This window comes from Podarcis bocagei, assembly GCF_964188305.1.
Source record: "Podarcis bocagei genome assembly, chromosome: 9".
NCBI lineage: Eukaryota > Metazoa > Chordata > Lepidosauria > Squamata > Lacertidae > Podarcis > Podarcis bocagei.
In genome coordinates, this window is record NC_138134.1 from 50,198,443 (window position 1) to 50,224,357 (window position 25,915).

At 42.4% G+C, this 25,915-nt stretch overlaps 1 protein-coding gene and 1 long non-coding RNA gene across 3 annotated transcripts in view; one reads left to right on the forward strand and one right to left on the reverse strand.

Annotated features, from left to right (window-relative positions):
* The window catches only part of LOC308594782, a 139,118-nt gene that overhangs the window by 54,091 nt on the left and 59,112 nt on the right, over window positions 1–25,915 (forward strand). The window lies entirely within an intron of this gene.
* The window catches only part of LOC308594762 (uncharacterized protein), a 95,697-nt gene that overhangs the window by 40,253 nt on the left and 29,529 nt on the right, over window positions 1–25,915 (reverse strand). Inside the window, exon 2 of one of the 2 annotated variants that reach the window (XM_081208226.1) lies at window positions 21,395–21,538. The exons of the other annotated variant lie outside the window; for it this stretch is intronic. Coding sequence (XP_081064352.1) covers window positions 21,395–21,538 — 144 coding nt within the window. The remainder of the gene's footprint in view (window positions 1–21,394; window positions 21,539–25,915) is intronic. 2 annotated transcript variants of the gene reach the window in all.

The following is a 25,915-nucleotide window of genomic DNA, read 5'->3' on the forward strand; positions in this document are numbered from 1 at the left end:
CAGTTGGTTTCTATGTTGCTTGAATTTGTTTGGATATGGTAGGGTGAAAAATAAAGACAAAGGCAAAACCTGCTACCTACATTTCAGAAATATTGCCTCCCATCACCTCCACAGTTCCAGCCCCCATTGCATTCTAGGTGTGAAATCCATGGCCATAACTATGAGAAGTAACTGAAAGATGTGTTTCCTTCTTAGTATGTGATGAAGAGTTAATTTGTGTTACTCTGAGTACAGTTCCTAGCTTCCAGATCCGTTTTTGCATTCTATTTTTGCCTATTCTTTCATCTCCCAAATATGCATTATGTACAATGAAGAAGGTGGTGGTTCTTTCCACTGGTTGTTGCCAGAAAGACCAGACATTCATAGTCATCCTTTTTATTGTGTATTCATGATTGTTTGTGTTCATGATGCTATTGGGCAGACAAGAGATCTCACAGCTTCATTTCCATGGAGGGCATATCCTGTAATCTCCTGCTGAAATCCCCAAAACCTTTATAACACAAATGTTCTAGTTTATTTTTGTCCCACTTTTCTCATGGTAGAGCCCTTCTGGACATCAACATTTAGTGTCACATAACTAAAGCAAAATAATCCACAACTAATGAACTTTTTATTGTGTCAAGAATACATAAACAATAAAACACCAGACTGGAGGGGCCCCATGTAGAATGAACCCAACCAACAAAGAAAACATTTATACTAGAGTAAGATTTTATGGACAGAGAATGTGCAAGAAAAGCCACTGTCTTGGTCCCTTCTTATTGGTTCAAGTTGTTCATCTAAGTGATACATTTTTAAAAAAATAATAAATTTCAAACATGACCTGCAGATGACATTTCTAAAGTTCACCAGCAATTCCTTTGAATGACAAGTCATGGCATCAGTGATCTTTCCCATTTACTAATCTTAGTGGCTTGACCTGATGGAGAGGTATAAGCACATTCAAATCCTATGCTTTCACCATGTCAGTATAATGGAATTACTTACCACTTATCACTATAGTCAGAAGCTTTAAAGGATTAGGTGCTTGCCTTGTGAAGTGAAGGAATCTGGTACAGGAAAGTTGTCATTATCAGTGCATGGAAGCAGGCTATGCACAGTGGATCTTTCTAGCTAAGTAGTTGGTACCCTGTGAACTTTCTAGTTGGCCTTCTCTACTGGGGCTTGGCTCAAGAGAAGCTAGTCACTTATTATAAGCAGCTACCCAAGGTCTTTTTCTTCTGGCCAGCCTGACTCCCAGGGAAGTTGTTCACCAGGATAAGAGGTTCCTGCATCCTGGAATCTATTGTGACTGCAAACATCTGAATTGGACAGTCATCTAAGAGTGCATTGGGGTCATACAGTGAGGATTTTCATCCCACGTTGCCTAGGGTTGCCATATTTCAATAAGTGAAAGTCGAGACACAAAAGTTGTTGAGCTTTTTTTGAAGCCTCTTCAGCCCCTAGGAGTTGGCTCCTATGGATGGCAGAGAAGCACTCCATATAAGTGCCAAGTGCCATGTGTCCCATTTCTGACTTCTTTGTAGAATACTAATGCAGAAATAGCAGTGCTGTTGCCAACTGCTGTCAAGGATTGGTCACCATCAGTCAACATCCTTGCCCTCACACCTTAGCAGATCCCAAATGATTTGTACCTGTTGCATTTGCCGATTGTGAATAAAGATGATTTCCAAGGAATGCTTCAGAACACTTCTTCTAGTCTCCCAGAGATGGATTGTTGCTCTAGGCATAGATTTTCTCAGAATTTATGTGCATCAAATGGGATCTTGTACAGACAGAAATCAGCAAGTTGATTTTTTCCAAGAGCAACCTGCCATTTTAAGTAGTTGTTGGCTTAATAAGTTAAATAGCTCCAGGAGACACACATGCCACGATGATTGCATTTGGTAAGAGAAGACTGTGCCTATGGGCCTCTGTGCATCAGTGCCAAGATGTGTCATCCTTGTGGTCTGTGTGTTGCAACCCGGAGTTAGTCTCATTGCTGATGATAAGGGGCAGCCGATCTTCAAACTCTGCTTTTTTTAAAGAGCAGCTAACAAAAACAAAACTCAGTTGAGCTACACAAACATCATTTGATTGACAAGATAGGTATTTCTTTGCAATATATTGCAAGCAGTGCATAACATCTCATGCCCCTAAGCTATTTTCAAACTTTAGAAAGCCAAGAATAATGATCTGGCATTGTTCCTGAATGAACTGAGCCTTCAGCTCTAAAATCTGCTGTAACTTTCCCAATTGCCTCTGGAAATTATAGAAATACTGTTCTTATGGATTGGAGTTGTATCACAGGGTTTTCTTTTTCTTTTTATAAAGGGGGGGGGGCATTCTAGTATAAACAACTGCAAAAACTGAAAGAGGCTGAAAGCCCTTAGGGGGTTTAAGCATTTGTCTGCTGATTTAATTTCTTTTGATTCATTGGGCTGGGGAATGGGGCCCAATTCTTTCTTTTCTTTTTCTTTTTTACTATTGCGTTCGTGGGGGCGGGGGGGGGGGGAGAGAAGTGCCCAAAGCGATTAGACTTCATGTAGTTCCCAGAATTTTCTGTATCATCCTTTGCAAAGCAGAGCAGAGCCTGGATTAGATTGTGACACGATAGAAGGAGCACAATTTAATTGTTTCATTAATACAGTCAATTGCTCAGGTCCTTTTAAGGAATTGTGGCTTGACTAGCAGTTCGCGCAGACCTCGAGGGCCATATGAGGCAGTGCCTATAATGGAAAGAGGAAGGAAAAACTGTGCAGAGAGCCATGAAGTGTGCTTGTATCACACTGGGGGCTGTGTGCACGCACACACCTACACCAGGGGGAAATGAGGCATAAGCTACCCTTCTGTGTCTTTCTCTTTCAATTATTCCTGGGATGTTCTGCCATGGCTATTTGGAGGTGAGCTGCTCCCACCTCAAATAGGCAGACAATTAACAACTGGTTGGTAATCTGGTTAGTAATCGCTCTAGACTGCCATGTGAAGCAGACAAACAGCTGCAGCAGATATGCTGTCTGGGAAAGTCCTTCCCTCCAGCAGACCTGCTCTTGCCTAGGGGTGGACAAATCTGCAAGTTTTACCTTCTCGTGATTCACTTTGCCCCGTTTCCCCATCAGTTTGCATAATTTTATCTTAAAGGTGTGCATGACAATTTGCATGCCTTTGAGGTCTCATTCTCCTAACATAGGGGTCCCCAACCTGCAGCCCATGGGCCAGAAGCGGCCCACGGAGGCTGTTTAACCAGCCCACGAGCCACCCCCAAACTTAGCTGCCTGCTCGGCGAGTCCCCGCGTGCTGCGCTAAACTGGCGCAGTGTGGTGCAGGGACTCTCTTCCGTGGCTCCAGAAATCGCTTCTGCGCATGCCCAGATACTGAAAATCGCACCTGCGCAGAAGCCATTTCCAGCGCAGCAGACATGCGCAGACACGATTTCCGGTGTCACACTGTGCTGGTCCGGCCCACAGAGGATCTCCGTGGGAGTGATCTGGCCCATGCCTGGTAAGCCTTGCTGACCCCTGTCCTAACGCATGCAGTTTCATATGCAGCCCTTGCCCAAGATGCTTTTCTTTTCTTTTTTGCAGGAATATTTCCCTAATGTAATGTAGTCAAGAAATAAATGAAGAAGTTGCCCTTTTAAGGTGGCCTTTGGGAAATAGTTCACCTCTGGCTTTTCTGTGCTGATCCATTTACTGTTGCTTTTGTTGATCATGCTTTATTATGGATTTAACACTAGGATTTTGATGTTCTGCCCCTTGGCTTAGATCTCATTTGAATGAAGTTCCATGTTGATGCAAGCTAGGATTTCTTCTTTTGTTTGACCGTAAGTAGGGCTAGCCCTACCAATAAGCAGAGGGAGGCTACTGCCTTGGGAGCAAATGACGGGGGCAGCACATGATGGAGAGCAGCAGGAGAAGCCCCTCCAGCTATTCCTCCAGCCATTTCTTTCTGTTGGAAGCCAGTGGTGTTTGTGCCACAGCCCGTCATATGCTCCCTAAACTAGCCCGCTGCCCTCAGGTCCACTTAAGGATGCTATCCCATTGCCAGTGTTGAAGTAAGACTCAGCTGCCAAACTACTCATGGAATAGCAGGAGAAGTTATGATCTTCTCCTTTGCCTCAGGAACAAAAATGTATTGGGCTGGCCCTTACTATAAGTATCTGCTCTCTACACAACTGTATGCTCTGGCTTTCCACATTGGTGTGGCTTGGATACGGAGGCACACAACAGCAAGTCACCTGAATCCTCTGCACAGCTCCATGTTGAAGACGTGTCAAAGAGTGAGCTGGCAGTAAATCACACCATTCAGAGTTGGAGTTAACTCTTTAGTGGCAAAAACATGATCTTCACTTGGCTGAGTGTCATAAAATTTTTATTGGTTTTACAACATTTTTAAGAAAAACAAACAAACACAAAAAGTGACAGACATACATGAATAGTTTCAAACATATTTTCATAAACCTCTTTTCTTGAACTTCCCCATACCCCCCCTCTCTGCATCCCAATGTCCATAATTCAACTAGCAACTCCCAGTTGTTACTTTCTAATCTCTGTCATCTTAGTCCTCTTTTATAGTCTAGCCTTGTATCCCTGTACCCTTTTGCTTCTGGAAACCACAACATTTTAGCATTCATTAAGTTTATAGTAGTCCTTAAGATAACTTTTAAATTTTCTCCATTCTTCTTCCACCGTCTCTTTTCGTTGATCACGGATTCTGCCTGTCATCTCGGCCAGTGTCATATAGTCCATCACTTTCATCTGCCATTCTTCCAAAGTGGGTAAATCTTGTGTCTTCCAATACTTTGCGATAAGTATTCTTGCTGCTGTTGTGGCATACATGAAGAAAGTTCTATCTTTCTTTGTCACCAATTGGCCGACAATGCCCAAGAGGAAGGCCTCTGGTTTTTTAGAAAAGGTACATTTAAGTACCTTTTTCATTTCATTATAGATCATTTCCCAGAAGGCCTTTATCTTCGGGCATGTCCACCAAAGGTGATAGAAAGTGCCTTCAGTCTCTTTACACTTCCAACATTTATTGTCGGGCAAATGATAGATTTTTGCCAGTTTGACTGGGGTCATGTACCACCTGTAAACCATTTTCATAATGTTTTCCTTTAAGGCATTACATGCCGTAAATTTAATACCGGTGTTCCATAACCATTCCCAGTCAGCTGACATAATGTTATGTCCAACATCTTGAGCCCACTTAATCATAGCCGATTTAACTGTTTCATCCTGTGTGTTCCATTTCAACAACAAGTTGTACATTCTAGATAGATTCTTAGTATCGGGTTCTAACAATTCGGTCTCTAGTTTTGATTTTTCCACCTGGAAACCGATTTTCCTATCCTGTTTAAAGAATTCCATTATTTGGCGATATTGGAACCAATTTTCTACTTTATGCTTCAATTTCTCCTGACTTTGTAGTTTGAATTTATCTCCATCCTGTTCTAAGATTTCCCAATACTTCGGCCATCCGACCTCCATATTGAGTTTCTTCACTGCTTTAGCCTCCACTGGTGACACCCATCTAGGGGTTTTATTTTCCAATAGATCTTTATATCTTATCCAAACATTAAATAATGCTTTTCTAACAATGTGATTTTTAAAGGCACTGTTAACTTTATCATACCAAAGATATGCATGCCAACCGAAAGCATTATTGAAACCTTCCAGATCCAAGATGTCCGTGTTCTCGAGGAGCATCCATTCTTTCAGCCAGCAAAAAGCTGCTGCCTCATAATACAATTTTAGGTCCGGCAGGGCAAAACCCCCTCTTTCTTTAGCGTCAGTCAATATTTTAAATTTAATTCGGGGCTTTTTGCCCTGCCAGACAAATTTCGAGATGTCTTTGTGCCACCTCTTAAAACATTCCATCTTGTCAAGAATCTGCAAGGTCTGAAACAAAAACAACATTCTAGGCAATACATTCATTTTAATTACTGCAATTCGGCCTAACATTGACAGTTTCAAATTTGACCATATTTCTAGATCTTTTTTAATTTCTGACCAACATTTTTCATAGTTGTCCTTATACAAATTCACATTCTTAGATGTTAAATAAACCCCTAGGTATTTCACCTTCTTGACCACAGTCAAACCTGTTTCCTCTTGAAATTTCTCCTTTTCCATATCTGTTAGATTTTTCCCTAAAACTTTAGTTTTTTGCTTATTCAACTTAAATCCAGCTACTTGGCCAAATTGTTGTATTATTTCTAGGACCTTTTTCGTACTAGTGTTTGGCTCTTGCAAAGTCAATACTAGGTCATCTGCATACGCTCTTAACTTATACTGTTTAGCTCCGACCTGCACACCTTTGACCTGCTGGTCATTTCTTATCATATTCAGCAACACCTCCAGAACTGAAATAAAAAGTAATGGGGAAATTGGGCACCCCTGTCGTGTTCCTTTTTCTATCTTAAGTTCCTCAGTCACGACATTATTTACAATCAGTTTAGCTTTTTGTTCAGAATATATTGCAGCCATACCATTCTCAAAACCCTGGCCTACCCCCATCCCATGAAGATTCTTCCTCATAAAACTCCAAGAAATATTATCGAAGGCTTTCTCCGCATCCACAAAGATCAATACTGCTTTAGTGTTTATATTCACCTCTAGCTTTTCCAAAATGTCTATTACATTCCTTACATTATCTGCTAGGTGTCTCTTAGGGAGAAAGCCTGCTTGGTCTCTATGAATCTTCTCCATCAAGACTCTTTTAAATCTTTTTGCCAAAATGTCTGCAAAAATTTTGTAATCCACATTAAGCAGTGATATTGGGCGGTAGTTCTTAAGTTGGGTCTTTTCAGTCTCTGACTTTGGTATGAGTGAAATATATGCCTCTTTCCACGATTCAGGTGCCCTTTTTCCCTCAAGGATCTCATTACAAACTTCTCTTAGTGGTTGAGTCAGCCATTCCTTCAGCGATTTGTAGTATCTGGAAGTCAGTCCATCTGGTCCCGGAGATTTGCCCAATTGCATATTCTGAATGGCAGTCTCTATCTCTTGTTCTGAGATTCTCTGGTTCAAATCCATCTTACTTTGATGAGAGATGTTTCGTAGTCCATATCTTCCAAGGAATTTATCTATATCTTCTTCATTTTGCGGGCCTTGAGTGTAAAGTTTTTTAAAATAACTTAAAAAGCAATTTCTAATTTCATTGGGTTTAGATATGTTCTTTCCATCCACCTCTAGGCTTGTAACTGTATTTAGTTTCTGCCTTTTCTTCAGTTGCCATGCCAAAAGTTTACCACATTTATTTGCTGATTCAAAAGTCTTTTGCTTCATTTGCTTTATCTTCCATTCAATCTCTTGGTTCATCAATTCCATATATTGTGTTTGTTATAACTTGATCTCTCTTAAAATATCCTGAGACTTTGGTTTTGTTCTTAATTTCCTCTCTCCTTCCTTTATCATTTCCAAAATCTTCTCTTTTTTCTCAGTTTGTTTTTTCCTCTTTATTGAATTTTGTTGAATCAAAAATCCTCTCATAACCGCTTTACTTGCGTCCCAAATCACTCTTTTCTCCACGTCGGTCCTCAAATTTATTTCAAAATAGTCTTTTAGGGTCTTTTGGGCCTTCGTGAGAATCTCCTTATCTCGAAAGAGGGTGTCATTCATTCTCCATCTAAATTGACCAGTTATTGTGAGTTTCATCTCCATCTTCACGGCGTTATGGTCGGAGCAAGTTTTTGGGCAGATTTCCACTTTCTTAATCTTTGGAGCCAGTCCACTAGTAACCCAGATTTGGTCAATTCTGGTCCAGGTCATCATTGCTTGGGAGAAAAAGGTTCCCTCTCTCTCCAGAGGGTTCCTTGTTCTCCAAATGTCTATCAGGTCCATGTTTTCTGTCATTTCGAAAAAAGTCTTAGGGAGTCTCCCTTCTTTAGTGACTGTTAGTCTTTGTGCCTTGTCCATATTAGTGGAGACCACGCCATTCATGTCTCCCATGATTATCATATTGTAATCCAGATAGTCCGTCAAAGTTTCATGAAGTCTCTTAAAGAAGTCAGATTTGCCTTCATTTGGTGCATAAATTCCAACAACTAGAAATTTTTCTCCTTGTACTTGTATCTCCACAGCCAGATATCTCCCTTGTTCATCTTTGAATATCATTTTTGGAGCCCATTTCTCCTTCACATATATTACCACTCCTCTCTTCTTAACTTTGTCTGATGAAATAAATTCTTGTCCTAGCCTTTTATTTGTGAGTAATCTCCTGTGGGCTCTGGTTATGTGAGTTTCTTGTAAACATATCAAATCCAGTTGTTCTCTATTCAAAATATGAAATACTTGTCTTCTCTTCAAAGGCCCATTCAGTCCATTACAATTCCAACTAAGGAATTGCAAAGCCATCTTGTTATTTTCTTAAGGCTCCTCCAACAGCTCCAAGTTGTTGCTCTTCTTCTGATGGTGGTGGTTTTTGTCCAAACGAGAGATTCAGGATATCCAGTGCTCTCCTCTGTTCTGCAAGTACGTCCACAGTCCCCTTCTGTAGGTCCTCCTGGTATCTTGCCAAAAATTTGTCTTTATCTTGAATTGTCTTTATTTTCACTTTCTTTGCCTTGTAGTCGAATGACAGTCCTTGTGGGAACTCCCACCTGAAACGGATAGAATTTTTCTTTAGCAAAAGAACCAAGTCCTTGTAGAAGTTTCTTAAATCCAAAATATATTTTGGGATGTCTTTAAAGATCTGTACAGCTGAATTTCCAATTTGCAAGGCCTTTTCAAAGTGTAGTCCTAATATTTTATCTCTTTCCTCCTTGGATCTGAGTGTAATCAAGCAGTCTCTCGGTGTCTTTCTATCTTGCTTTTTACCCAGTCTAAAGGCAGTCGTAATTTTAAATTCGTCTTCCTCAAGGTCCCAGCAATCCGCAAACTCCCGTGTCAAATATTCCACAAGGTTGTCTCTTTCATTCTCCGGAATCAGTCTTAATTTTAAATTTCTCTCTTTCCTCTGTAACTCCCACAAGGCCAAAGTTGCATCATGCTCATAGACCTTCTTGGCAAGTGGCTCTAATTTCTCCTGTGTCTCTCCGGCAGTGGCTTTTGCCTCTTCGGCAATTTGGCGCGTGGTGGCGTTTTCCTCCACCAATTTGTTTATAGATTCTGTATTCTGGTTTAATCTTGCTGATATTTCTGTTAATTTTTGTGTGTTCTCTGAAGTCTGTTTTGTCAAAGACTCCAGAGTTTGGTTTATCTTGAGCAAGGCCTCTGTCACAGCTTCCATAGAGACGGCTGCTCCTTTGTCTTGTCCTGTTGTTCCTGCTGATCCGGCTGTTGCGCCTGAAATTGAGCCTCTTTTCTTTGCCTGTTGCAGCTGCAGCTGTTGTTGTTGTTGTTGTTGCTTGATCTTGGCTCTTGTAACTATCTCTTCTTGTGGGCCACTCATGTCAAGGTCAATTCCCACGGGATTATTCTCCCTTGGAAAATTCCACTGTCTTAGGCCGTACCAAGTTTTACTTTATCCTCTAGAGGGAGCAAATCAAAATGGCCATAGAACGGGATTTCCAAATACAAAAACAAAGGAGACAGTCCAAGATGTAAAAAAGAAGGAGATTAACACAGTCAAAGTCAATGTTGCTAAAGACTTATAACTTCAAATTGCCACAGTTGCCCAGTTTATATTGTTTCTTCTTATGATATACAGTGATCAGGCACTGTGGAAACTTTGTATCAAAGTATCACTTCACAGGAAAAAGTCAGTTCAGTGTACTAAAAAGGCAGACCGTTTCATGCTTTCAAATAGGTGAGATAGCAGAGGTTTTTTTCCTCCAAATAGATCATGCAGTTGTTGGTCAGATTCACCTCCCCTCTGCCCTGCTTGCTAGAGGGGAGATCAAAGGTCTAAATGTCCGGTTTATATGATCAAAGAGCAGGTTTAAACGGATGCAAGTTTAGAGTTCCGTTGCTTTCACTTTCATGCAGTCGGGGGGAGGCAGACTTCCTTTGCTTAAATCTCCCCGTTTTTAGCCCAATTTCTAAAATTTTAAAGGGTCCCGATTATTTTCCAGCTCTTACTCACGGGAATTCAGTCCAAATTTTCTTTTCAGGAAGGAATCGGCGCTCTCCGCTTATGGCGACGCGGCTTCACTTCGCAGGCTGGGTAGCGACTCTCAGCACCGCGCTCTCTCCCGATGTCGATCCGTAGCCTTTAAAAAGGCTCTTTCACGGTACCGGGGGGGCGCGAAGGTGCCCACCGAGTCTCCTTGTTCTCAGGCTTCAGCGCCTGGGATTTTAGGGGTCCCCCGCTCGCCGTAGCGGGTAAGACCCGAACTTGCGAAGCAGTCCTTCTCCGGAGCTCGGAGGTAGGACCGCCATTAAGCGCTGGCACCGACCGGAAGTCCACTTGGCTGAGTGTCAGGTCTAATAAGCACAACAGCTCGTCTCCTGTTGCTGAGACCGAAAGTCCCTGCCTCGCCATAACAGTCTAGGTCTCCTCTCCAGGTCTTTTCCCAAGCAATTGGAGACTGAGCCTACATGCAGCCAACCTCTCCTCTATTCTTTTCATACCTCTTCTGGTTCTGGGAAACAAGGCAAGGAGGGGAGCTTGTTGCAGCACGAGGTGGAGACACCTGTGACTCTTTACCAACCTGATTCATTCCTGCCTCTTGGCTCCCCCCTCCACTCTCCTGCTTCAGCTTCAGCTTCTGATTCTGGACTTCTCTCTGCCACAGGCTCTCCCAGCTCAGGAAGCCCTGTTGCCTCTTCAGCTTCCAACACCTCTTCTGCCCAGTCTTCATTCTCTTCTCCCTCTGACCACTCATCATCATCCCACCACCAGTCCCCTGACTCTGAGCCTTCTTCCCTTGGTGGTTCCCTCCACCATTCTTCTGCATCCAACCAGTCCATGACAAGCCATGACAAAGTGCAGGTCCCCAGAAAGTTAGAGGGCAGCTTCTAACTACACTCTAGTTAGAATTTGTTAGAGTTAGAACTCTAGTTACACTCTAAATACGCTCTAGAGAATTGTGACAGTGTACTCAGCAGTGCCATCATGAAATGCCAGGTGCCATGCGTGCAATTGCAAGTACATTGGCAAACTGCAGATGCTTGGGTCTTGCCCCATTTCCTGTACTGAACACCTATCTTTTCAACACCAAACCATTTCCCTGAATGCCTGTAATAAACAGATTCATGTTATATTCATTTTTAAAGAGGCAAGCTCTTTAAAATGAAGAGAGATCAAATATTTGCCCAGAGTCTTAAGTGTAAGTCTAGGGCAGAAACAGTGACTGAAGCTTGATTTCCTAAATGCAAGAATGCCGCCTTAACCACAAGCAAATCCTTCCTCTTAATACTACTTGACAATTATTTAAGAGACTACAGACACCTAAGGGAAGCACTAGATCATTTAACCTTTTTATGTCTTTTCTTAAGCATGCTAGGACATAATTACATGATTAACCAAAATATTCTGGCACTTGATGGGTGAAGGGTAGAAATGGAACCCCTCATCCTCCTGGTATATTTCTCTTGTTTTACTTTTACTATTTTTAAAATACCGTTTTTGAAGTTAAAAAGGAGACTTCCTTTACACCAATCTATTAGCATAATACCTTCATGCCTGAAGGTACTGTATGTCATTGCAGTGGGATCAGACTCTGACATTTCCAGTGCTCCAAGGATCCGTGACAGAGCTGAATGAAAACCTAAAAAAAAAAATACTTGGCAGGAATAGTAAGAACACATAAAACCTGCCAGCTGTCAATGATGTAAATGGTGATTTTTGTTTCACTTTTTTTAAAAAAACGAATTAAAGCAGGATTGAAACCTTTCCAAAGACAGCATGTTTGGCCTTGCAAAGGAAGAAAAATGAAAGAGCAAGATTTCCCACCCCCTCTCCTCTGTTGGCAGTTGCACTGGAGAGGGTGTTTTCTGGTAGCACTAAGGTTGGTCAGAAGTACACTCATCTGACAAAAGTAAAATAAAAGCAATTGGAGAATGAAGAGTGCTGCCATTTAATAAATAACTGGGATCAACATACCTTGAAGCCTTTCAGTCTGTTAGTGCCCATCATCAAAGACATATCCACATTCATGTGTATGTTATGCTGGCTATAGCCAAGTAGAGGACAGAGGATGCCTAAGTCAAAATATAGTATCTTTGCTTGCTAACTGTCATGCTTCTGCTATGATACATGATGGCAGAAGTGCTAGATCTTGATGGAAATGGAAGGTGGGACACTACCCTGGAGGTTTATTCCTTTTCTTCATTTTAGGACAATTCACAAAGTTTTCTGTTCCTTACATGTGGCTCCATCGTACATGCTAAAAATATAATGTAGAAGACTTAAAAACATGAGAGATAATCAGGGATTTTTCCAGAACTCAGTTTTGGTACCTCTCAGGCACCATTGGCATTATAAGAGAACAACGCAGGCATTGGAGGTGAGTTCCGGCACCTCTTTTTCTAGAAAAATAGCACTGGATATAATAAAATGCAGGTCTGATATGGATGCACATTGGAGGACTTTTCCACATTCCCATGGATCTCAGTAGTATCTGTTTATCAAAGGATGCTCTTGGCTTTTACATGTATCTAATGAAGTGCAAGTGACCCTGATTCAGATTTCATACCCCTGCCCCCAAACGGCAATGGAATCCCTTGAATAATGACAAGTTTGCAATTGTTTACTTGGGCGGGGGGTGGGGGTAGTAAACTGTCGTGATAAAATAAGCATTATTTTGATCTTCACAAATGGTGGGCTTTATGAGCATATTTTGTGGATGGTGATAGAAACATGTAAGAAAGCTTTTTCTGTGGTGGCTTCCCATATGTGACACTCCCTGCCCTAAGAGGTTAGATTATCTTCCCCTTTATTTGTGTCCTGATGGTAATTATAAACAAGCTTCAATTGCTGATTAATGTATTGATTGTGGTACTGCTTTATTATTAATTATTAATTTGTATTTTAAAAGTGGGAGCCACTTTAAGTAACTTCTTTATGGAAGTGAAAAAAATTAACTATCACCACCACCACCACAACATTTGTTTTCATATAGTGACCTACCTTGTAAATATTTTAAATGAAATGCAGTATCACAATTATTTATAAATAAATAAATACATAAAACAGCAAAGCCTGAGACAGAGAATTGTTACATGTGAAACAGTTTTTCTCGACGTTTAGGTATAATAATATAATTTTATTATTTATACCCCGCTCATCTGTGCCAGTTTCCCCAGCCACTCTGGGTGGCTCCCAACAGAGGACTAAAAACAGAATAAAACTTCAAACATTAAAAACTTCCCTAAACAGGGCTGCCTTCAGATGTCTTGATAGTTGTTTATTTCTTTGACATCTGCTGAGAGGGTGTTCCACAGGGCGGGTGCCGCTACCAAGAAGGCCCTCTGCCTGGTTCCCTGTAACCTCACTTCGGTGTCCAGGCACTGGCAGAGGAAGAGGGGTGCGAGGGGAGCATACCGCCCCCGGCAGCATGATCCCGGTGGCGTGCCATCGTGGCTGGCCCCCACCCACGCTGGGTGTCACGCCCTCAGGATGTGAACCAGCCCTGCCCCCACCTGCTCTCCACCCCTGGTGCCGGAGCATGAAGTTCCATCACTGTGTCCAGGCTGAATGATGGAGGTCAAGGCCGTTTAGGGCTTTAAAGGTCAGCACCTACACTTTGAATTGTGCTCGGAAACATACTGGAAGCCAATGTAGATCTTTCAGGACCAGTGTAATATGGTCTCGGCGGCCACTCACAGTCCCACTCCCAGTAAGATTAAAGCAATGCTATGTAACACTTTAGAATGGCCTCTTGTCCTGTGGGGTGGCAATATTCCTTCATGATCAGCTGCCTTGAAATCAAAACCATCCATTGAGCATTATAAGGGTTAGGGTTGACTGCTTTTGGTTGATCCTCCCTAACCCTCTCCATCACCAGTTTACTACCCATGATTTGGTGTCAGGGACATCTAAAAAACCTGTTTCAAGCACAAACAAGCCCAAACCTCTACCCACTCTTTCACAACTGAAAGGCTAAATCATTAGCTGAGGATACAGAGTGGGCAGAATATTTTTTTTTATAACTTGTTGAGATATATTCTCCTTTTGAGAGACATTGTTTTGCAAAAAGAACAAGTTTCAACTTTATTTTCTGCTTCCATGAAACCAGAGGTTATGTTTATTTAGAAAGCTAACATTTATACGGCTTATACATTCACAGCAGTTCAATGCCAAAAACCACAGGCCTAAAATGACTCTTTTCATTGCTCTGAAGGTTTTTAACCTATAGCTGTTTTTACAGGAACTGGATATTTTTGAGCAATTGCTGCTGGTAGACTTAAGAGCAATCATAGCACCCTGTGCCATCATTTGCAAAGAGTTGCTTGAGGAAAGGGATGTGCAAATTAGCCCTCAAGCTGTGGCGTGTTTTCCAGACTCTCTAAAGAAACATTTAATAGGCTGTTTTGAAAAACAAGAGGAAATAACAGAATCATAGATATGGAAAGGACCCAAAAGTTGCTAGTCCAAATCCTCTGCCCAAAGGCAGAATCCAAACATTAAACCCATGGTTGAAAAGGGTGTCTGTTATTCCTTTGATACTATAGAAGTGGCGGTGTGGGGAAGCAAAAACATGAAGGTTGGGGAGAGGAAACTTTCCCAAAAACGGCAAAAAGGAAGTTGATGAGTGAAGAGGGTCAAATCACTCCAAAATGCTTCAAAGTTGTTTAGAAACACGATTTTAGAATAGAAGTTCAGCTGGAGATTAGGAAATGTATCCGAAGGGCCAAGATGATGCTGGTTCGGTTAACAAGCAGAGTCAAAGAAGATATTAGAGGCATGAAGAGTTCCATAAAAATTTTGAAGGCTCTGTCTAAATGAGGAGAACAAAAAGGAACACAAACTTGGCCAAAATAAATAAAAGCAGACAATGTGGGATGGTGAAAAAGAATTTGAGGAGCACATTGTAAAAAACTTAAAGACCAGCACACACAGAACTATATATGTAAATATGGTAAATTAGTGGTAGGAAACTGGCAACAGGGGCAGTTGGAATCTCGGATGACAAGTAAGTCAAAGGTATGCATTGGAGGATAAGGAGATTGCAGGGAATGAATTGTTTCCATCTGTCTTCACAGTGGAAGATTTAGGGCAGATCCCTATACCTGAACTAACAACTGCAAAAAGAACATATGACAAACAGAGGTAAATAGTTGTGGTGAGAGACAAAGGGTAAATCCTGTCTCACATATACAGTGGTACCTCGGGTTACATATGCTTCAGGTTACATACGCTTCAGGTTACAGACTCTGCTAACCCAGAAATATTACCTCAGGTTAAGAACTTTGCTTCAGGATGAGAACAGAAATCGTGCTCCGGCGCTGCAGCGGCAGCAGGAGGCCCCATTAGCTAAAGTGGTGCTTCAGGTTAAGAACAGTTTCAGGTTAAGAACGGACCTCCGGAACGAATTAACTACTTAACCCGAGGTAACACTGTAATATAATATAAATTCCTGAGGGTACTATCAGACTCACTATTTTCAGGTTGGATTCAGCTGGGTACTTCCAAATTCAGGTTGCACAACAAACCTGCTCTTCCCCCTCCAAAATCAGACTTTTGCAGTAAGAAAAGTAACGGGGAAATGCACTGGAAAATGTGGGATAACAATTCCTTGATGCAGCATTGTAAAACCTCTCCACCAATAAACAAACGATGCTCAATAAACATCCAACTTCATATAACCTCCTTGCAAAGTTTGTGTGCAAACCAATCGGGAGGAATGCTCAATAAACTGGTCACTTGGAAGTAATCTTCTTCTCCTTGCCTGGAAGGTCCATGGTTAGTACATGCAATCCCATATTCCACTTCAGAATGCATGATGGAAATGAATATAAAAGTTTAAGCTGAAATAATAGGAAACATGTACACACACAAGCACACACATCTTATCATGTGTGTGTATTATCATATTTTACACCCAAAAGTAAAATGCCGCAGACAAGGTCCTGGCCTAACTGTGTCTGACCATTCCTGGCCATTTCTTTTCCTCTACTTCACTGATGGCTCCCTCTCTCCTCAGCCATGTGGCAATCAGAGTGCTATACAGTGGTACCTCGGTTTACGAACTTAATCCGTTCTGGAAGTCCGTTCTTAAACTGAAACCATTCTTAAACTGAGGTGTGCTTTCCCTAATGAGGCCTCCCACCACCGGTGCCCTTCCACTGTTCGGATTCTGTTCTTAGACCAAGGTAAAGTTTGCAAACCAGGACACTACTTCTGGTTTTGCAGAGTTCATAAATGGACTAGTTCGTAAACAGAGCTGTTCTTAAACCCAGGTACTCCCAGAAAGTGAGAAAAGGCCTGTCAGGCGGTTCTGTGTGCCACACAGAGAGGCCTGTTCTTTACCACATGTCCCTACTTTTTTTAATGCTCATTTTTTAAAATAAAAGCTGTTCTTTTTAATGTTTCCTTTCATACTGTTATTTTTTACTGAAAGGTAAGAGGGAGGTTTTGACACTGTTAATATAACACGGGGTGTTAATCTTATAATCACCCTGTCAGCACTTTGTGTTAGGGTGTTAATGACCACCTTTCAGCCACTCAGAGCTCCCTGCCAATACAAATAGAGCACTATATAGCCAACCAGCAACAAGTCAGAAACTTTGGGTTCTTTCCCCCCTTTTTCAAAACTCACTCCTCCTTCAGTCCTCTTTTCTACAAGAAGACAACTCACAATGTGGCAAAGAAAACTCCTTCTTTGTCAATTCCTTGCATTCTCCTCTTCCTTTGTTCTCCTTCACATTTACCATAAAAAATTGGGGTTGGTACATGTACCATGGGATACACAAATATTTTCTTTGGATTTAAATATAGCAAATCCAGTATTAGGGGTGGGAGGAGATGTGTATTTTTCATCGGAAACAGAAGCAGTAATTCATCTAATTTCATATGGTTAATTTTTATGTAGTAAGCCAGCTTGCTTTATTTATTTAAATATATTTCCAACCCTCTTTTCCAGTATAGGAATCATAGTGGCTAATAAATTAAGATAAACAAAGGATGGTACTTGCCTCAGCAGGATTCTGCACCAGATTTTGAAGTTTTGTATTGTACTTATGCTTGCACAATGGAATTTACCCTCTTCCCATTGTATATGCACAAAATCTGTTCTGGGATAGGCATGGGGCAAGAGGGAGGAGGAAAATTCCTTTGGGTAAGCATAGATCTTTGCACTGATAGAATGATTTAGTTGACTACTTTCTGTAGATATAGATATTTATATTCTTTTAGGTAAACTAGGGCTGGCCACCACTGCTCACTGCTCATGTTGTACACACACACACACACACACACACACACACTCCACTCCCTACCCCACCCCTTTATACTTGGTCAACCTCCCTCCCTTTACACTGGCACAATGTTGTGTTCTACTGCAAACAGTGTTCACAGCACATGGTGGCCAAAGACTAAGCAGACAAGAGTTCAGGGGTAGGCAGATATTAAGGTCATGGCAGGACCCTGGACAGCTCCCAGTGATGCTCGGGCTGGCAGCTGAAAGCCAAACTGGAGGGGACAATTGTAGGACAGGTCACTTCCATTGTTCCATTGTTAAACTGCTCTCATAATCAAGAAAGGTCTCTTAATATTCCACTAAAATCTACCCTCCTGTAACTTAAACCCATTCAATCTAGTCCTGCCCTCTGAGGCAGCAGAGAATAAATCTTTGCCTTCTTCTATATGACTGCCCTTCAGGTATTTGCAGAGTACGTGTGTGTGTGTGTGTGTGTGTGTGTGTGTGTGTGTGTGTGTGTGTCCCCACCTCAGTCTTCTCCAGGCTAAGCATACCAACTTCCTTCAACATTTCCTCAAAGGAAATGTTCTCCATACCACTGCCTTTGTTACCATCCTCTGAACCCTTTCCAATTTGCTAATATCCTCCTTAAAACGATGTGCCCAGAATTGGACGCAATACTCGCTATATTGACTTGTGCTCTGAAAACAGATATTCTTATCTTTTTTCTGGGAAGTCGGAGAAACGCTTACGTTTCTCAAAAAAAGAAATGCATCCTGTCTTCAGGGAATGACTATGTCTATTCTTGAGTCCAACTGTTTATTATTTTAAGAGATATCATTTTGACTTCAAAGACCAGTGAGTTGGGGGTGGGGGCAGGAAGTACTCAGCTCTGTTTATCTGTTAAATGTCAAGCCCATCATATAAGCTTCAAGGGGGCTGGAATTTTCCAGAAGCAGTTCCCTGTAGCTCAACTGAAGACATCCAAAACTCCTCTCTAAGCAGCTGTGATTCTTTTTTGAATTTCAGCCTAGGTATAACCACAGGCCCCAAGCTCCCCAAGGAAGTCTTGCATAAGCATTGTTCTCAATTAGTAGTGCAGAGATTTGAGAGAAAGCAAGAGGTCTTTGCTTTAGTTGGCATTGGGACATTAAAAATAAGTGGTCAAGTCTCTTTTAGATGTCTGTGTGTAAATTTAAATCCCTCTTAATGGTAATGGGAACTGCATATGCATGCTGAGGGGAGAGTGAATACCCCCTAAGCAAGCAGGCTGGGCAAGGCCAAGAAAAGCCAAACTTTGCTACATTTTAGAACCAGCCAAAATAATAGTTTTTCAAGAACGATTTTATGGGTTAAGCAAATCTGTCCGTCTGCAATGGGATTTGACTTCCCAGTAGGATGTACGTTTTATTTACTAAGTTTTCAACTTTTACATCGTGCTGGGGAGGGAGAGGGACAAGAAGCAAGTTTCCAAAAATACCAGAGTAGAAAGGAAACAGCTGTTTGAAGAGATGAGGCATGATGGTGAGCCCAGGGGCCAATGGCAGAGTCTGGGTGTTGCTGACAGATTTCTGGGCTTGGCAGGCTTCATGGGCACCCGTGAATTATGTCACTGAGGAAGAATCCGCGAGCAGGGATTTCAGAGTCCTGCTGATCATGAATCTTCCTTGCAAAAATCCAGTTGGAATATTTTCATTCCGACCTAACATTTTTCACTTGCGTTCCTCTGTGGAGGACAACACGACATTGGAATCAACAGCCCTTTCAGCATCCAAATAGGAGATTAACAAGCCGTGCCAGAGTGATCCCTTCTTCCACTCCTCCCACACACAAGCGGCCCTAGACTGACCTCAGCTCCAGTTGCTGGGCTGAGCAAGTGGCAGAAACAGAAACCTGATTTTCTTCATGGCTGGTAGAAAGAGACCCAGAACCAATCTAGACTAATTTGAATCAGACTCGCTTTATTCTACTCACTGGACATTGTAAATTTAGCACATACATTTCATACTCAGGCAAGGCATGCACAAAGAGACTAGGCACATAGAGACTTTTTCAGCAGGGGGCTGGTCCACTGTCCCTCAGACCTTGTGGGGGGGCCAGACTATATTTGGGGTGGGGGGAATGAATGAATTCCTATGCCCCACAAATAACCGAGAAATGCATTTTAAATGAAAGAACACATTCTACTCATGTAAAAACACCAGGCAGGCCTCACAAATAACCTAGAGATGCATTTTAAATAAAAGGACACATTCTACTCATGAAAAGAGGTAGATTCCCAGACTGTCTGCGGGCTGGATTTAGAAGGCGGATGGGCCTTAGTTTGCCTACCCGTGGACTAGGCTATGGTAGAACCATATACATCTCCAAAAGCAGTAAAATAAGGAAAGCAATGGGGTTGTTCTTCACCCAGGAGCTGCCATTGCTGCTTTATTTTTGTGGTTGCAAATTCTATTTTCGATGTTGTGTTTTAAATTGTAACTCACTCTGGGACCTTCGGGTGAAGGGTGGGCAATAAATTAAATTAAACTGAATCATTGTCCCAGCATTTTCTCACAGGGCTTATCTAGATCATCTTTTGCTGACCTCATGCCCTGCTGGTATTTTGGACTACAACTTCCATCAGCCTCAGCTCATGGGAATCCAAAACTGCAGATTGAGGCAAGAAAAATATAAATAAATTACAAATCCTCAGAAAATGGCACGGCCATGAGGGGAGAATTAGGTTACTACTCTTCTATCCATCACTGTCACTGGAGGCACAAGTGTCCTCGGTGGTCCAGGCCTTGGTAAACTTTAGACTGGACTGCTGCAATGTGCTGTATGTGGGGCTGCCCTTGAGGCTGGTTTAGAAATTGCAGCTGGCGAAAAAAGGCTGTGGCCCAGCTTTTGGCTGGGACAATTCTCTCTCAGTATATTGTGCTGGTGCAGGTAGCTCTGCTAGCTTCAAGGTACTGCTGTTAATGTATAAAGCTCTAAATAGCCTAGAATCACGTTACCTGAAGGACCACCATGTCCCTTACACAACAGCTGGATCACTTCAATAATCTGGAGGTAACTCTCTTCAATGAACTACAGTGATTTCAGATTCTTTTAGTTTCTGTACTAAGACCTTTAGTGGCACCAATACTTCTTGAACACTGTCCACATTGAAATCAGGCAGGCATGCACAATTCTGATATTTCATCACCTACTGAAAACATTTCACCAAGCATTTTTACAGAACTCATTTGATTCACTGTTGGTCATTTCTTCTGAATTTTATAAGATGCTTTAGGGTTTATATTGTAGATTGCCATTATATTTTTTTTAATGAGTTGGTGGTTTAGAAATACACTTATAAATAAAATAATTACTGTTGATGCCACAGGCATTATCCATCACATGATCACGACAACCATATTATTATGATTACTACAACTATTACTACTAATTATGTATATTCCCCCCCCCCTCATTCTACATAATCTGTACTCAAGGCAGCTCAGACTTTAAAAATTGGCTTTAAGACTACAGAAGTCAAATAAAACAAACAGTACATTATTTAAAATAGCAGAACATTATATTACACACTGTATTCACTTTTGTAATTGACTCACTTACTGAAAGGAAATTGCATTTCCACAGCAGCAAGATATCAGCGTTTGAGTGCTTAGAAGATGCAATCTTTGTGCTGTAAAAATTTTTCCTTCAGAAAGCACTGCTGGATTCCACTGTAATTAATTAATTACAACTGTCTGTTGTGTTGTAAAGCAAAGCCCTGCAACACGATCAAAGGGATTTAAACACCCATTTTTGTAAGATAAATCCAGATTGTGTTTAGCCAACTTTGTGGCATTAAACCACACTGTGGGCCATACTAGACAGTGTCTCTGTCTTTAAGGGGTTTTAAAATGCAGATTACCATCACTGGCGGAGAAAGAGGAGTGTGGGGGGAGCGCACCGCCCTGGCAGCGCAATCCTGGTTGGGTGCCATTGCGGCTGCCCCCACCCCCCATGCGCTGGGCACCACACCTCCAGGACGCATGCCACGCCCCCAGGACACACGCCATGCCCCCGGGATGCGCGCCACCCACACCCATGCCTGCTCTCCACCCCACCCCCACCGGAGCTTGAAGCTCCGCCACCGTCTGGACCCTGGCATGGTGAAAGGGAGAGTTAATACTTTGTCACCAGTATAGATCTGGGCACATTCAGAGGCAGAGACAGGAAGGGTTTTCAGATGGGCTCTGCTCCATTGTCTCATCGATGGATGCTCTTTGACTCCTGAGATGCTTCTTTTAGCGTTCCCCCCTGTCTTCTTGATTTCACCTTGACCTATAATGTACACAAAGAGATTGTTCCACCTTTTTTTCTTTGCATTGCTTCACTAACAATTATACTTCCGTGTGTGTGTGTTTGTACCATTTTACGTTTGTCAATATGTTTAAAATTTAAAAGAACATTGCAATTAAGGACACAGATATACCCTCTAGCTTGTACCTGAGCATTAGACAAAACAAATTCTTGATTGTCAAGTTTATTGAAGATCAGACCTTCCATCACCACCATCATCAAAGGGCTGAACTTGAGGCAGCAACACCTCAACAGCTGTTTCGCTTCCAGGGAAATTAGCAATGTGGAGTGGAGGATGGGTTTTGTTGCCCACAGTTTCCTCTCTTCTCAGCCCCCAATAATTTCCAAAGAGAGTCCCCCCCCCCTTATAAACACATAATTGGAACTTCCTATGCCAGAGAAGCTTCAGACCCGGGGTGTGATCTGATGTGGAGAACAGTCAGGAAAATGGGTTAAGAATTGTTCTGCATTCCCATTTCACATCACCACCTCCCCAAGCTGCTTTTCCTTAGGGTCACTAAGGGTTTGTCAGACATGTTTGCATGTAACATCCTGTTTGGTCCTAAATGTCTCGTGCAACAGCTCAAGGAATGTTACCTCATGTCAATCCTTCCCCCTCCCTGGGTTTGCTTGTTTTCTTATATTTTCATTTCTGGGTTTGTGATTACAAAGCTCAGAGGTTTCCTAAACAGAATCGTAAATCAAAGAGAAAGCCGGATGTTCATCCAGACCACATGTTGAGAAGCATGCTTCCAATTCCACATGAAAGCTGCTCTAACCAGATGTGAATGCAATTTTCCTGCTTAGATGAGAAGTTGTAGGGAGAACCTACAAAATGCCCATAGCTTTTAAAATAGAAAGGAGATCTTTCCAGAAAAGGTCTATCAATGCTTGTGTTCATATTTCATTTCTGGGGAACTTTTTTGTGGTCAGAGTTGGATGCTCCAGGGCATATCCACTATACCTAGTAAGCTACATAAGAAGACTACTGGGTCAAACCAAAGGCACATCTAGTTCCAGTATCCTGTTCTCAGAGTAGCCAGCCAGAAGCTTATGGGAAGCCCACAAAGAGAAGATGAGTGCCACAAGACTCTTGCCCACTTGTATTTCCCACCATTGGTCATCTATGAGTCCATTCTATTCCATTTCCAATCATCTGCATTAAAAAACCAAACAGACATTGCATTTAACATGTCGGCACCTATCTGTCTTAGGAGAAAATGGAGGGATGCACCTTTCAGGGTGAAGTCAAACTGTTGGAAGGTTACAGCACCTGCCAGAGACCGAAATGAGACAGACATGTTTTGTTGCAGCTGGGGCAGATGAAGGTGTCCTGTTGTGCTGCTGCAAGTGCACCATGGTGTTTCTGCTCTCTGTGCTCCTCCCAGCAGTCATCCCTCCTCTGGTCACTACTATAGATGCAACTTAGAACTGCCAGAAGTGAAGCCTCAACATTTTCCATGTTCACTGCATCAGGAAGATTTGGACATCACAAGAGACTGAAACAAAGATGTGCTCTCCCAAGCTCACATTCCCAGCAAATTCACACTTCTGTCTCTGGGACACCTATGCTGGCTTGGGCATGTCCACAGAATGGAAGATAGGAGGATCACCAAGGGCATAGTCTACAGGGAGCTGGCTTCAGGCACCAGGCCCATTGGCAGACCAACTCTGCGTTACAAAGACGTCTGCAAACAGCAACCCCACCATGCAGAAATCCCATGCATTGCATTTAAGCATGTGTCTATTTAAACACACATTTCTGAACCTGTTTTCTGTCATAATATGCATTTCTAAATTATTTTCTCTCAAGATATGCGTTTATAACTATCCCAGTACAGTTTTGATGCAGGAACTGCATTGGAAGAATTGGGGAAAGTGAGAAATTCTGTGGGTATTTAATTTGTCCAGGAGATGATGATCAGGTCAGTTTGTACTGGAATTTGAACGATTAACTCCTTGCCTCTATCTGTACTGCAAAAGAGAATAGTGCTAGACAGGCTGGATGGGGAGGTGTTAGGTATATGTGTTGGCTGCATGTGTGTGTACCTTTCCCTGTATACTGGAGAAGCTTCATTAGAAGCTACTTGAGGGTGATTTGGCTTGTAACCCTCGGATCCTTTAAACTGCTGGTTGTGGTGATTCACTGTGCAAGGAAATCAACTTGGACATTCATTACCAGAGCTAAACTTTGGGAACAGGTTCAGCAGCTGTGCCCTGGCCTAAAATAAGCTTTGTGTTTGAAATGGCAGGTTTTACCCTCTTCCCCTTGAATGCTTGGAGGTATGCTCAGAACGAGCAGGAATATGTGCTACTTGTGTTGCCACAAGAAAGGAGACACGAACAATTTCCCATGTGCATGCCATAAGGCAGAGTGATGGCAAAATGGCCAGAATGTGCTGTGCATGTTTTGCTTCTCTCCTTGTGGGTGGAAATACCCCCTAGAATCCAAACCAACCAAGAGGAGAAACAGCAGAGCGAGCAGCTGCAAGGTTACTAAGACGCAACAATGCTCAAGTACATTCAGCTCAGAAAAGACAGCAAGTGACTCTTGGCAGCCTCAGCTTCCTTGCGTTTATAAAGCTATCTATTTTAAATTTGAAGTGGAAACTTTGATTGGGGCCAGCTTTTAAAATATCAGATCAGCTCCAGGAAGGAAAACAGTAAAGGATGTCAGGAAGATTGCTGGTACAGAGTGTACTCCAGACTCTTCAAGGCAAGAAGCAAAGAGAAATCTCAGCAACGTCCCTAAAGCTTTCCTTTCTCTGTCTGCTTGACAGCAGCAAACAAAAAAAAAAAAAAAGTCTTCAAAAAATAGGTAATGGGGGTTACCACATTAAGCTCTATAAAGCATGAAAGGCTTGTTTCTCAGAGTTACACTGCAGACATTACTGGGTGACCATTAAAAAGGTAAAGGGACCCCTGACCATTAGATCCAGTCATGGCCGACTCTGGGGTTGCGGCACTCATCTTGCTTTACTGGCCCAGGGAGCCGGCGTACAGCTTCTGGGTCATGTGGCCAGCATGACTAAGCCGCTTCTGGAGAACCAGAGCAGCACACGGAAACGCCGTTTACCTCCCCGCCGGAGTGGTACCTATTTATCTACTTGCACTTTGACGTGCTTTCGAACTGCTAGGTTGGCAGGAGCAGGGAGTGAGCAATGGGCGCTCACCCCGTCAAGGGGATTCGAACCCCCAACCTTCTGATCAGCAAGTCCTAGGTTCTGTGGTTTAACCCACAGCACCACCCGCGTCCCTGGGTGACCATTAATGATCTGCTAATGTGTTGGTGAGGAGAAGCCCAGTTTTTAGGAAAGAGAGATGTGGAATGAGCAATGTAAGGGTTCAGTAAGATGTTCTCCAAAACATGATACAGGGGTAGCCCAATTGCATGCTCCCAACTTCCATACATTCATGATAACCTCTGAAAGAGGACAGTTGTACACACAGGGAGCTCTTGCTCTGAGAAAGCAGGCCCCTGATTTCATGGAGAGAGCCTTTCACATGTAGACTTATAGATCCATGGCTACTAACCATCATTTCTGTGTACCATTCCCAGTACCAGAAGCTGCATGGTTCCAAATACCACTTGCAGGGGAACTCAAGTGGAGAAAGTGCTTTTGCTTTTGTAACCTGCTTGCAGGCTTCCCATAGGCTTCTGGCTGGCTTTGTGAGAACAGGAAAGTGGACTAGATCGGTCTTCGGTTTGATTCAAGAGGACTATGCATGGGGGCTCCCTTCAGACGTGAATGAGAGGAACTTGGGAGTGTGTGGTTATGCTCCACATATTGGATAATGTCAAAGAGGCCTAAGTATAACTATCAATGGGCAGTCTGGACTCTCCTCCAGACCAAAGTGCCACATGGACCACACAACTAAGATGGCACTGGTGTGTTGCTTATCACAAACGTAGCCAGAAAACTATTTACTGAGTACTAAAGCTGTGACCTGCCAGGACATGAAAGCCGCTTTATCCCAATGATTTTGCAAATGTCGAAGATTTCCTCCATTTCTGCAAAACATTGTCTCTGCTTTCCATCCAGGTACTGCCCTATCTTCAGTCTCTTTATTTTGTGGAAAGGTTTTTGAATAACAGTGGACGTGAACATTCAAGAGCATGTTGACCTCTTTGGAACCTTTGCCAATCTGGTTTTCATCCCTGCTTTCAGACTCTGATTTTTTAACTTTGCTTGGCCAACTACGTTTAGAAATCTATATCCATCAGGAGAAGGAATATCAAGTATACATTCCAGCCAGGCAAAAACTGTTGGGGTGCAAAGCAGTTAACAAAAAAGTTAACATTCTTTAACTATCTAGGCACGCAAGTTCTATTTTTAAAATTGGAAGCGTGTGTGTGTG